Source organism: Asterias amurensis, chromosome 18 (assembly GCF_032118995.1).
Source record: "Asterias amurensis chromosome 18, ASM3211899v1".
Lineage (NCBI taxonomy): Eukaryota > Metazoa > Echinodermata > Asteroidea > Forcipulatida > Asteriidae > Asterias > Asterias amurensis.
In genome coordinates, this window is record NC_092665.1 from 11,380,130 (window position 1) to 11,394,196 (window position 14,067).

Here is a 14,067-nt window from a genome sequence, read left to right on the forward strand (position 1 = left end):
TGGAGGTAAACAAATGTATTTCAAACAAATATCCCTAGTCCTAGTCCATCCTTCCAGAGACCAAATGACCGATCCATTAAGCTCCGCCCCATTGCATATTGACCAATCACAACGCAACGAAGGTCCGACAAATAAAGTCCGACATGCGTGCGCGTATGCTTGGGGCGCGCGGCAGAGTTGAGCAGAAAGGCATTGGAGAGGCCCATGTGTTCTTGCTCACACGTGCGTCGTGGGCGGAGCCTAATGAATCCGCCAATTGGACACCGAAACAAACTAAATTTACAAACATTTATACAAAGATACAATTCAAGCTTCTGATAATAATTTAAGATGCTGGTTAAAGGTCATCTTGAATGGCACCCGAACTACACAATTTAAAAAATATGTCATGTCGTAACAATCTTAAAAATGCACCAGTCTGTTTTTAATACCAACCTCTCTCTGGCCCCATAATGACGTGTATACAAAAAACCTTAAAAAACTACAAGATGTCTTACTGTTGCGGTGATCTGACCCAGCTTAGTGAATGGCACCCAGACCACACAATGACACATCATGTCATGTAGTAGCCTCTTACAAATTGCACCAGTCTATTTTGAATACCAGCCTCACTCTGGCTCCCATAGTTGTTCTACAGTGGGGTAGCTAGACCGATTTTAGTGGTGGGCTCTAAATCCAATTTAGTCCACCAAGGGCGAGCAGTTCAACAAAAATATTCATGTTAATACATAATACGGTGCCTGGCACTGCCCACCAGGGCTATCACACTGGTGTTCAGTATAATTTTTTTTTTCTTTTAGAAAACTCCAAGATGTCTTAATTGATGATGTGATCTGACCCAGCTTAGTGAATGGCACATATGATAGACCACACAATAACAAACCATTACAAATAGTAACATCTCAAAAATGCACCAGTCTATTTTGAATACCAGCCTTAATCTGGCTCAAATACTGATGTGTGTAAAAAGAAAATGTAAAAAACTCTTGAAAATGTCTTACTTGATCCGGTGAGCTGTCCGAGCTTAGTGAGAGGCGTCTTCTCGTTCATCTCTTCCTCCAAGGTGTTCCTGCCCGGCTTGAATAAGATGTTATTGTGTGACGCAGCCTTGTTGTGGTTGGGGCTGGCAGCCTGCTTGACGGCCTTATGCAGGACGTTGACCTTTGGGGTTGAAAAAAAAAGATTAATTGAAAATTATTAGAATCAAGGAAATTGTTTCCAAAAGACGTAATCTACCCAGCAAGTAGATACAGTCTCGGCCGATTTTCTACCTTTCGCCCAGGTAGTAGTTATTAAGCATGAGAGTTCTTTTCGGAACTGAGAACTCCTACTCCGCGGTAGTAGAATATAAAGCTAGACAAGTTCTCAAAAAAACATAATCTACCAAGCAAGTAGATACACACATGTAATCCCGATCGATTTTCTACCTTCCGCCCAGGTAGTGGTTAATAAACAGGACAGTTCTTTTCAGAACTGATAAGTCTTCTGAAGTCCCCAAAAATCTACTCCGCGGTAGTAGAATAATTAGCAAGATAGTTCTTTAAAGAACATAATCTACCTGGCAAGTAGTAACACACACATGGTGTTACCACAAACCAAATATATATTGATACCTCACCATGCAACGCCTCAAATCCCATATACACACATGGTGAAACACACAAACCAAGTATACATTGATCCCTCACCACGCCTCAAATCCCACAACCAAGGAAATGTGAAGAAGAAGAAGAAGAACTTTCTCTTGGCAAAGAAAGCGTTCACACACAGTGAGCATAGTCACTCTCCGACACTCCACGGCCTTGTTTGATATGTACACATCACTATGAGAAATGTTAGTGCCGTGTCACGAGAGGATATCTACAGGCCAAATCTCCATCACACGTCGAAATGGAATGTGCACATCACAACACTAAGGTAATCTCCTTGCACAGTCATATTAGCTGTTTACACCACAACACACGCTCAAGGCAATCTCCACACACACACGTTCACATTGACCGAGCACACCACAACAACACACAGGACCTATACGGCCTTACATGAAGAAAGAAGCAATAAGACAGAGACTCAAGCACACACTCTGCTGATCAGAACAACCCAGAGCTTGAGTCCGTTGCGCTTGACCGCTCAGCCACGACACGCCAATACATATAATTACCTCGGGGATAGTAAGACACTGGTTTATACTGACATCTGAATGAGATCATCTTTTTTTTAAACCAGGTGAGGTTTGCGGTAGCAATGTGGGTAAATCTCTTTTGAGTAGCGTTGATTGGGTGAAGAAACTGTGGTTGTCAAGCACCAGGGTCAAATTTCACAGAACTGCTTTTAAAGGAACACGATGCCTTGGATCGGGCGAGTTGGTCTTTTGAAAAGCGTTTAAAACCGTTTGTTATGAAATGCAAATGGTTAGTTAGATAGATAGACATATTTAAGTAGAATATAATTATCAACACAAACATGCCTCGAAACTTCACGGTTTTCCCTTTACGTCGCCGTTTTATGGAGTCAAATTTTGACTCCACAAAATGGCCGACCGCAATTGTTTGCGGCGCAACACGAAAAACCGTGCAATTTTTAGGCATGTTTGTGTGGATCATTATTTTCTACAAGTTTTAAATTATCTATCTAACCATACGCATTTCATGACAAACAGTTTCAAATGCTTTTCAAAGACCAACTCGACCGATCCAAGGCAACCGGTTCCTTTAACCACAAAATGTAGCTTAGCACAACAAAATTATACAGCGCTAATACTCATTAAAGTATGGATAAAACCAAAATTAAAGCAGACTTACCAAGATCTTGTACTCATTGCTCAAGAAGCGTCCGTTCAGCTCAGTGCATGTGACCGTGAACGTATAAGATTTCTTGTCTGATTTCTCGCTGTTAGTGTACACAACCTGGCGCAGAACCTCAACATAATGCTGAATGGTATCGACACCTAAAAAATACGAAAAGAAAAAAAAACAATTACCAATCAACTAATCGATCAATCAATCGGTTTATTTCCACAGTATCAAAATCACAATCAAAATTTAATCAAAGACAATGTAAATTGGAAGTTAAGAGATAAATAGTTAAATGGTGTTTAAAGCTTTGCATGGTGTGGAGAATAAGAGTAACTATACATTGTAACTGTAAATATAAATATTAATAGTAAACTTGCGGGTACAACCATGGGTAAAATCTCTTTTGAAGGAGTGGTGGCTCTGAAAAGAGCCGGTTTTGTCTTGACATTTCGAAACGGTATACTCTGCTCGTTCTCCTGAAGACGAGCAGAGTATTCTGTTTGAAACGTCAAGACCGAACCGGCTCTTTTCAGAGCTACCATTCCTTCAAAAGAGTTTTTACCCATGGTTGTACCTACAAGTTTACTATTAATATTTATATTTATAGTTGCTATTAGAAAAATAGTTGTTTGATAAGATTAGTTAGAATTTAAGCAACAAGTCCAAGAGTTATACATTTGCAGACCTGCAAATTGGTGCCCTTGGTGCCCCTCAAAAGTTCCCCATATACTTTTAGGTTTTGCAATAGAAGTGCCCTTTGAAAAATGAAACTGGCCTTGCCCTCTCAAAGATGAAATTCCAGGCATGGTGTATTCCATCCCCCACCCCACTCCCTACCCTCCCATCTCCATTTTGTCTTCATTCTAGTTATCTCAGGAATTATTTTCTTTTCGGAGGGGAGGGGATAACTTTCGTACAAGAGGCAGAGAGACAGATTTTAAGCATTGGAACGTTTGGGGGACACCGTAGGACACATATTGGGCATGCTGTTTATGTATAACTAGATTTCGCCATTAGGCCCCTGCATGTATGTACATGTACATGTTGTGTGACTGTAACAAATTTTAAAGAAAAACAAATATGTTAATTTTGTGTCATGCGTCTAGAAGAATACCTGTCTGTAGCTACGATTCTTATGGTCAAGTGATTTACTGCATCAGTGCAGATGATTGATTTTGAACAAGCGATTGTTAAGTTGATTATGATCATGATTAAAGGCCTGGACACTATTGGTAATTACTCAAAATATTTGTTAGCATAAAAACTTACTTGGTAACAAGCAATGGTGAGCTGTTGATGGTATAAAACATTGTGAGAAACGGCTCCCTCTGAAGTAATTTTCACTAAAATATTTGAATTTGATTTCGAGACCTCAGAATTAGATTTTGAGGTCCCGAAATCAAGCATCTGACAGTGTGATAAGGGTGTTTTTTCTTCCATTATTATCTCGCAACTTCGACGACCAATTGAGTTCAAATTTCCACAGGTTTGTTATTTTGTGCATTTGTTGAGATACACCAAGGGTCTTTGACAAAAACCAATAGTGTCCAGTGTCTTTAAGCCTAATCATGATCACTATAAATGATGTCACTGGAGGGCATCCTATCTCCAAGATTAAACTTAGGGACCTCAGTGAGACAAACATTATTTTAGCATGTAAAACATATTTACCGATTTTGGTTTTTAATACCAAAACTGGTAAATACGTTTTTTCATGCTAAAACTGAGACAAAAATAATTTTTGTGGCATTGTTTCACTCATTTCTCAAAAATGCAACTCAGCAAAAAAAAATTTTATGGGAAGCTTTCTACCCTCATTATCTTCAAACTGTGTAAGTTTAATGTTAATCTGTGGATATTGTGTTTTGTGTTGAACAAAAAGTACCCAAACCCATACAGGGTACTTCTAGACATAACTGTGTACCATTCGTATTCAGTGGTACATTTTCATTGTCCACACACGTTTTTACCTCACATGTACATTATAACCTGTTTTACAATGTTAATGTGGAAACAATAAGCCTCAAACCTTAAACCTCTAGAGAAGTTCTTACCTTTGATGGACATTCCTTCAGACGAGTCAAACTTGGTGAGATGGTACGAGGTCAGCAGATCAGCCGAGATGGTGAATGTCTCTCCGGACATGAGGTACGTTCCAGTGGTGATGTTACAGGAGTCCAGACGGTGACCGACGGTCAGAGGAACCTCAGGCTCTTGCCCGGTTACTGTTTTTCCAAAAATATAAAGAGAAAGTACAAATTGGTTTATGAGACAGGCCATTTCAGGGATCATGCGTGAATATTTTCAAGGATCCTCTGCTAGTTCTTTGCTCAGCAGAAAATTTGGTGAGCGCAGAAAAAGGGTACCAGCCAAAGGGTACAAAAGGGCACTTGTGACTGGTTCCCTACTACTAATTTGCTTATCAGACAAATTTGCTAAGCAAAGAAAAAGGTTCAGGGGTCGAAATTAACTACATTTTCAAGGTAGCCCACAGGGCTAGTAACCCTGAATTTTTACTAGCCCTGAATAAATTTCAGTAGCCCTGGCTGGATTTTTGTTTCCTTCTTTATTGCATTGATTTAATTGCTTTCATATACTAGGCGCCGAGCTAACATTATGTTGACAAAAACCAAACAATGACCATACCCTTTCATTGTAGAAAAGATTAGAATAAAATAATTTTAAAAAACAGTCTATACTCACAAAAAATTTTTTTTTTGAAGGAGGTTTAACTCCTTCCAAAAAACGCCACATAATGCCGGCATCAGACCTGCCAACCTTGTCTTTTATTGTTTGAGTACCACATAGCGCAGCCGCATAAATCAGAAGCCCAGTGCACAGCGGCATAACCCAGAAGCCCAACTACTTGTACTGTTGTCGGCACAATGCTAACAGTCAGTCCGAAAACCGGGAAAAAGAAGAACAAATCGGAGGGGAAAACAAATATAAAAAAATTGGACTTTGAAAAAAAAAAAAACTATAAAAATATTTTCCGGCAAAAATATTCCTCAGACAAAATGTATAGTGGGCAGGGAAAAAAAATCCCTGTGAGGCACGCCCCCGAAATTCCTCAGACTTTATCCCAATGTTGGGCCAACATAGTCTGGTTCCCAGACCCAAAAATCTCCGACTAGGCTCTGTCGAATTTAGGGTCCGGTATCACCCAAAATCACGTGACCAAAAAGGAGGAATTCCTCCTTTTTCGAAGTTATCCGAAATGTTCCGAACGTGTTGTCGTCAACATTCGGACAGTATCGTTGATGGTCGGACATTTCCGGGTGTCTATGGTTGCATTGTAAACAGAATCCATGGAATCATAATGTCAGTCATAATGTCAGTCCTGTTTCTGTCGGCCGTAGATCCAGGAGTTTTTGAAAAAAAAGGTGTTTTTTTACCGCGAAATAGTAATAAGCGGTGGTATCCGGCTTGTTGTCTTTCGACGTCTAAGGACGATACCATTACACTGCAGGGGTAAGTTCTAAGGGCTCAGCCTCAGTTGTATTGTTTTCTTTTCTGCTGCTGGTTTTTTGTTATTGTAAATAATTTTTTGAAGTAACAAGGGGAGATTAAAAAAAAAAAAATTTTCAACTCCATGAGAGGGCACACACCCTGATCATCTTGCATTTTGTATTACCCCTGCGGTATAATGGTATCTATCGTCCAGGTACGTCGAAAGACAACATGGCGGATGCTACCGTTCGTTTATAATTCGGGGTAAAAAACACATTTTTTTACAGTTAAAAATACAATTTTTCAACAGTTTGAAAGTGATTTAGATTCATATGACTCTTGTACATATATTTAATTGTGTCGTGAGTTGTCGGTATTTAGTGCGACCCTTCCGATCAGGTGCAGACATGGTTTCCCTGGAGATGACCCCCGACCCTGACAAGTTGCGTCATGCTCTATTTTTAACCGTGGGTGATACCTGACCTAAGATTTTTAACGAGAGACGTCAAGGAATCTTTGGTCAGGGAACCAGACTAGGGCCAACACTGTTCAGAGCAAAACATTCCTCAAGAAAAATACGGCGATGCCGAACACGTGCGTTGTGTGCACATACATCCATGCATACGGCTATATTTTATGTACTGTACCAGATTGACCAAAACTGGATTGCGCCATTCCCACTCCCTCTGTTACGCATTGGTTTATTCGTTTTCCAGCGGGAGTTAGAATTTAAAATATAATTCTAAGCACAACCTCTTTTTTATCGAAGCGCATAATGATCACTCAGATGCAGGGTGTCTTTGTTTGGCTGTTTTTGCACTTGGGGTCGAACGAATGACAGTTGAAGAAATTGAGAACAAAATTGTCCGTTCGTGTCGCGGACGTTACGTTAGTACAATCAACCGGTTAACCAGGCGATGCGTCGTTTTTGTGTGTGCGTGAGTGTACTGTACGTAATGTAAGTATAGTTATTTACTGCAGGCAACATGATGAGACTCAGGACTTACCCTTCTTGTTATGACAGCGCTAGCGGGAGGGTGATCTGATATCAAAATATTTATTATCGCCCGATAACGAAATAAAAACAAGAGAAAATTCTACAACTTATTGTTAACACAGAAATATTTATGTTTGTTAAGATGTGAATTTGCTTTATTTTTCCACTAGCCCGCCGGGCTACTAAAACTGGGGGAAACGGTAGCCCGGCTGTCAAACTGGTAGTCCCGGGCTAGCGGGCTACCGGCAATTTCGACCCCTGAGGTTGCCAGCCAATAATACCATGAAGTAGATATAACTTGTGACTGGTTCCCTGCTACTTTTTTGCTTGGCAGAGCACAGAACAGTTTACCGGCAATCATTGTAGTTGTAACTGTAACCATTGTAACCATGGTAACAGTGGTTGGAAGCAATATACCCCTTGCATACAATGTCAAAATCCCCAACAGTGCCCTCACTGATGTAACCAGCTTATATTTTGCTCCACAAACAAATTTGCTTAAGCAGCTTTATGAAATATGGTCCAGTGGTGGGTTTCACAAAGAGTTAGGACTAGTCTTATCTCGAGTTAGGACCAGTTACTCGTCCTAACTTAGGACTATCCATGCAATTTGTATATCTCCTAGGACTAGTCCTAAGTTAGGACTAGTCCTAATAATAATAATAATAATAATAATAATAATAATAATAATAATAATAATAATAATAATAATAATAATAATAATAATAATAATAATAATAATAATAATAATAATAATAATAATAATAATAATAATAATAATAATAATAAACGAGACTTATAAAGCGCATTTTACAAAATTCAATGCGCTGGAAGAGTGCTACGGAAAAGACGATTATGAAAATAGATGTGTTTTTAATTTACTCTTGAATGTCTGGAGTGTGTTGGTGTTCCGAATATGACTTGCGACCCCCTGTGTTTTAACGAGAATTCGACAAGCGGACCCCTGCTATTTACATGGACAATCATCTATGCCGTCTTTATGACCCACTCAGAGAATCGGTAACAGGGAGGGAAGTCCCACCCCCCTTTTAGATATCGCCCATCCTAAAGCAACACCCTACCCCAAACCCTAGAACAACACACATTCTCATGTTTTGTTTATTTCCCTTTAATGTATGTAATCTTGATGTTTTTTACCTTGTAAATTCAAATGTAGTTTAGCCTTTGGCTACAAATATTTGAATAAAATCCCTTAAATTGAATTGAATTGAAATCAAATATGCATACCTATGGAAACATCTTTCTTTCTTTTGTCCCTGTACTTAAAAACTTCCCATTGACGTTGTACACAAAATTCCTTGTGGAGTACCCTAGTCTTTAGAATTTCCCTATTGGAAGTGTCGTGGCCGAGCGGTTAAAGGCAGTGGACACTATTGGTAATTGTCAAAGACTAGCCTTCACAGTTGATGTATCTCAACATATGCATAAAATAATGAACCTGTGAAAATTTGAGCTCAATCGGTCATCGAACTTGCGAGATAATAGTGAAAGAAAAAAAAACACCCTTGTCACATTAAGTTGTATGCGTTTAGATGGTTGATTTCGAGACCTCAAGTTCTAAATCTGAGGTCTCGAAATCAAATTCGTGGAAAATTACTTCTTTCTCGAAAACTATGGCACTTCAGAGAGAGCCGTTTCTCACAATGTTTTAGACTATCAACCTCTCCCCATTACTCGTAACCAAGAAAGGTTTTATGCTAATAATTATTTTGAGTAATTACCAATAGTGTCCACTGCCTTTAAGAGCACCGAATTCAAACTCTGGTGTTTCTGATCAGCAGAGTGTGGGTTTGAATCCCCAGCCGTGACACTTGTGTCCTTAAGCAAGACACTTAATCATTGCTTCGTCGTTCGGATGGGACGAAAGCCGTTGGTCCCATGTGTTGTGTAATTCATGTAAAAGAACCCAGTGCACTTATCGAAAAGCGAAGGGGTTCGCCCTGGTGTTCCTGGCTGTGGCTGCTGTATGCCCCATATCACCTTGTAAACCCTTACAAGGTGCTACATAATTGGGTCTCAGAATTCATCTCTGCACCAGCCTATCTTTCTGAAAGTTTGTATATACTCAGCGCCTTGAGTACCTTGTTTGGTAGATACGCGCGCTATATAAGACTTTGATATTATTGAGTCCTTTTATTTCCACTTTTCTGTTTTGTTGTCTCCAGAAGGTACCGGATATGGGAGCCCACTACCCTAGAACAACACCCTGCCCAAATCCTCTCCCCTCCTCCTACCTTCAAGCTCCGCCTCCTCTTCTTCCTCTTGCTCTTCCGACATCATACTGACGATGTTGATGGAGGCAAACGGTTTGATCCCGCTTGCAATCTTATCAGCTTCCTGTGCCATTTGGGTCGGCCCCGAGATGGTAATGGTAGGTTCCTCCGGTTCGACAACCATCACATAGGCTGACGTGTCTGACATGGGGATTGGGATTCCATCACATCTGTGAAATAGGGGTGTTCAAAGAAAAGGAGGGGTGGATTATTTTGAACTAATCAGACGATCAATAGACACCCTGAAGCCAGCTGTTGGTGGTGTGTCGCGGTCGAGCAGTCTAGTGCATTAGACTTAAGTTCTGATGGCTGAATCATCAGAGTGTGGGTTCAATTTCTGGTCATAACTGTTATGTCCTTGAGCAAGGCACCTCACCATAATTGTTTCTCTTAACCCAGATGTGTAAATGGGAATGTGAGTTGTGTCTGATTAATCCTTTGGCGCTAATATAGGCAGCTTAAAGTAAGGTTGTATGCTCCCGGGGGATTTAAGAAAGTTAGAGTCACGGTCTAAAAGTATGCTTGATGAACAGGGATAATAGTGCTGTAAAGTAGCTTAATCTAGCTACTATGATGTGAACTTTATAAGAACCAAGTATAGACCTTTATCATGCTGTTTCCATCTTGGTCATGTTCCCTGTATCGAATAACAATTAGTGATTGCTAATAATCATTTTGCAAATAGGAACCAGACTATTTTTTTCCTTCCAGCCTCGGTTTGGTTACATTGATGTCAATGGGAAAAATTCAAGATGGCTGCACCGTGATAAATGTCTATTATAATCGTTGGCTGATTTCTCAAAGTATAACAAGACTTACGTAGCGATGGTCTTAATGGTGAGTGGTCTCTGGCCAGGGGTAGGAAACTCACGAGAGTTGAAGTACGACACACGTTGGAGCAGCTGGGATGCGTCACTCAAATCACCCTACGAGAAAAGTAAATGAGGCAAAAGTGAGACCCAAAAAGCAAAGGATTTTATTTCATCTTCACTGTGATCACAGCTCAAAAAGCTAATCAAGCCAGACCATAATTTAGGCTAAAGGTTTATAACAAATAATTTAAACAATTTCAGCAACCAGAGAGATTGAATAAATGTACAATTTCAACAAGTCTATAAACTTGAACATGCCTTTACTGCTGCTATGAAACCATTTGTGTGTTGAGACAGTTGTGACATGGAGGAACCAGTTTTCTTGGTTGCCGGACACCATTGTTTAATGTGCGTTCTCATTTTTCTAGTCCTTTCTGCAATGAAAACGGCTATTCATAACCAGCGATGCGACCATGCCCTGTAGGCTAGTTCCAACTAGTCGACTAGGGTAGTCCAACTATCATCAATTAGACAGAGTTATGGCTAATGTAGTCAATCTATGGTCAACGATAGTCCATAAATGAACTTGGCCTATATTACACCCCAAAAATAGCCCCCTCTTGTGGTCAAGCATATAGTCATTTACTTTTTATTGCAAACATAGCCTGAACATCTGACGTCACACTTTGAGGCTTGTGAATTACGCGAGAGGGTGACCTCAAGCCTAAGTCAACCCCCATCCATAGTCACCTTTCACCTACATTCATAAAGCAGACCGAAAGTGCAGCTGCCAAACGTTACCACGGACCAATCAAAACACAGATATGTTACTACACGTTTATCCAATGAAATCATTGTATCCAATGATATCACTGGTTCTGAAAAACAAGTACCCTGTCTTAATCCTTGCGGATAAAGAAAGAGTACCAGTCTATTTCAAACCCTACCTTGATGACAAGCTCGGTATTGATGGCGTTAAACTGTACTCTATCTTCAGGTAGATCCTCAGTGTTCATTGACAGGCCTTCCTTGCAGCTATGCAGACACTGGATGGTGGCTTCCTCCTCCATGCGACCGGGGAGCACACTCAGACCGGCCAGGTACCCCTGGAAGTGTCCTGTGAAGCGTCCTTTACCACCTGTGCGTGCAGCAGTAGTAAAGTCTTTGGGTTATAAAGATTGCATGCAGGAATCGGGCAGTGGAACGGATTAGAGGTTGGTTACGGTCAGGGAAAAAGGTTGAACAAGTTTAAGATTCGAGAAGGCATGCACCAGAAGAAGAGTTGTGAGTGATGAAACACGTTAGCGCACAAAGAGAAAGATCAGAGAACAAAATACGACGGGAGGATGGCACGGTTGGGAAGGGATGCGGGCAGGATGCGCAGGGACGGAGTTTTTGTTTAGGGTGGGGTTCATAATGTCAAATTAACCATGCAAGATCAAACAGAAACATGTAGCAACAGAATTGAAGTTATTGATGTAAGGAAAGATGCAGATTCAGGATAAAGTTACAAATGTAGCATAACAGGGTACGGGTATCAAAACAAAGGGAACGGTGGACCGATCGGAGAGTTAAAATTATATCAAAATCAACAGCGATGGTTTATGAAAATTATAAATCATTTCAGGCAAAGTGTATTAGGAGGAAGGTAAAAAAATAAGAGAGTAGGTTAGAGGTGAGGGGTCAAAATGAAGCATTAGAATGTACAAGTCAGTAGAAAGGATACGAGAGAAGGAGAAAGAGAGAGAGAGAGTGGGGAAAAAGAGGACGGTGGAATGGTGTTTAGGATGAGATAGACAAATACAAGGGATATCCATCTAGTATAAGGGGGATAGACTTCAATGGACATCAAAAGGTTGGGATACCTCCACCAGATGGGTTATAACAAAGGTTGGGATACCTCTACCAGATGGGTTATAAAACAAGGTTGGGATACCTCCACCAGATGGGTTATAACAAAGATTACTTTACAACCAGGCTCAAACAGGGACCTGACAAACTACTCAGGCATGCAACTCTTCAGCGGAAAAACCCCCCACAATTTTCCTATTGATTGCGCGTACTGAAGCTAGCCCCGTAATGAGCCCTTTTCGTCTGGTTCCCCCCACATCCCCTGATACAACAAGCAATAAAAACACCACGGAGCCAGACTGTGCAAACAATAGTGTAGAAGGTATACTGTACACAAGGATTGTGTCCTAGTCGCGTATTGGGCCCTTACCGTGTCTTGTTCCCGCTGCATTCCCTTATACAACAAGCAATAAAAACACTACGGAGCCAGACTGTGCAAAAAAATAGTGTAGAAGGTACGCTGTAAGCAGAACTTGTGTCTCCGTGATTTTATTTTACGCAGAGTTTTTTCGTAGCAGCGGATTTCCATTTCATGAAACGCGGAAAAACGCAGATCCCCGGAAGAGTTGCATGCCTCACTACTAGAGCTTAAACTGCAGCGGATTTCCATTTCATAAAACGCGGAAAAACGCAGATCCCCGGAAGAGTTGCATGCCTGACTACTAGAGCTTAAACTGACGTCAAAGCTTGGGATACCATCAACAGATGGGTTATAACAAAGTAAACATTAGAACCAGGTTCACAAACTACTAGTGCTTAAACTTTCCTACTTGGGGTAACATCTTGCAAGGAGCTGAGTGACCATTCAAAAGCATTCAGCTGCCTGGATTGTGTGTGGCTGCACAATTGTACATAGAACTATCCGTGTACTGTGTGGATGCAATCACCACATGGTACTACAGATCAAAGGCTCACATAGTGCATCTGTCCTTCAAAAGCAGGCGGATGAAATTGAATGGTCAGACAGGTTTGAAGAACTTCACAGGGACAAATTTAACAGACCCAAAGCAACATGTATGACAAGAGAGACATTAAGGAAGTTTCGCACGCGAACGGATACGCATATGCATACGTTTAGCTATTCGTAACCTACTTTCGTGTCGCAAGCAGGATATCAGTGTCCTCTGCACGTAATAGCAGATAGCGAGTAGCGTATGACGTCACAATGATGACATATCCGTCGCACTAACAGTATTTGTTCGCATGCGAAACCTCCTTATTGTTGGTGTCAGTGAGAAATTTAAGGGGTCAAACAAGCTAGGAGAACAAGATTTTTGGGACATTAGGAGAGTTCAACACACAAGGATTCATGGGAGTGGGCACTTCAACCATCTACAACAATGTGACTTAAGGATTGACTAACTCAACTCACAAACTGTAGATCAATTTGTGCAAACAATTTTTAAAGTTGCATCGCTCGATTTGTTGCTGAAAGACACACACACAAATTGATTGGCTCCGTAAAATACTTTTCCCTGCAAAATGCATGAAAAAACTTGTGAGATGCACATCGTTGGTAACATGAGATAATGTTGGGTCCCAACAATATCTCATTTTTTTTAAAACTAATTATTACTAAACGTTGACAGATTTGTTTCATTAAGTTTCTCAAAAATTTTTTTTTTTTAAACTGCCTCTGCCAATCGCTTTGCATCAGTTTGGCAACAAATCGATCGATGCATCTTCAAGAAAATGCTACGACATGGTTTTGTAAATTCCTCAAATTTACTAGATAAACATGTACATGTATATGCTTCTAACACCACAGGTACTCATGTTTATGTGGGAAAGCATTACAACAGTGTTTTGTTTCTGTGAATATCTGTGTAAATTATCAACATCTTAATCTGAGAAAGACTTCATGCCTG

The 14,067-nt window shown here is 40.4% G+C and overlaps 1 protein-coding gene across 2 annotated transcripts in view; it reads right to left on the reverse strand.

Annotated features, from left to right (window-relative positions):
- Positions 1-14,067, reverse strand: part of LOC139950280 (calsyntenin-1-like) — a 95,606-nt gene that overhangs the window by 11,538 nt on the left and 70,001 nt on the right. The window contains exons 9-14 of one of the 2 annotated variants that reach the window (XM_071948902.1): positions 11,296-11,486; positions 10,356-10,462; positions 9,498-9,706; positions 4,850-5,020; positions 2,802-2,947; positions 1,002-1,161 (exon numbers count right to left, since the gene is read on the reverse strand). In XM_071948902.1, the coding sequence (XP_071805003.1) occupies positions 1,002-1,161; positions 2,802-2,947; positions 4,850-5,020; positions 9,498-9,706; positions 10,356-10,462; positions 11,296-11,486 (984 nt within the window). Of the gene's footprint in view, positions 1-1,001; positions 1,162-2,801; positions 2,948-4,849; positions 5,021-9,497; positions 9,707-10,355; positions 10,463-11,295; positions 11,511-14,067 lie in introns of both variants that reach the window. The other variant, XM_071948901.1, reaches the window with a different exon arrangement.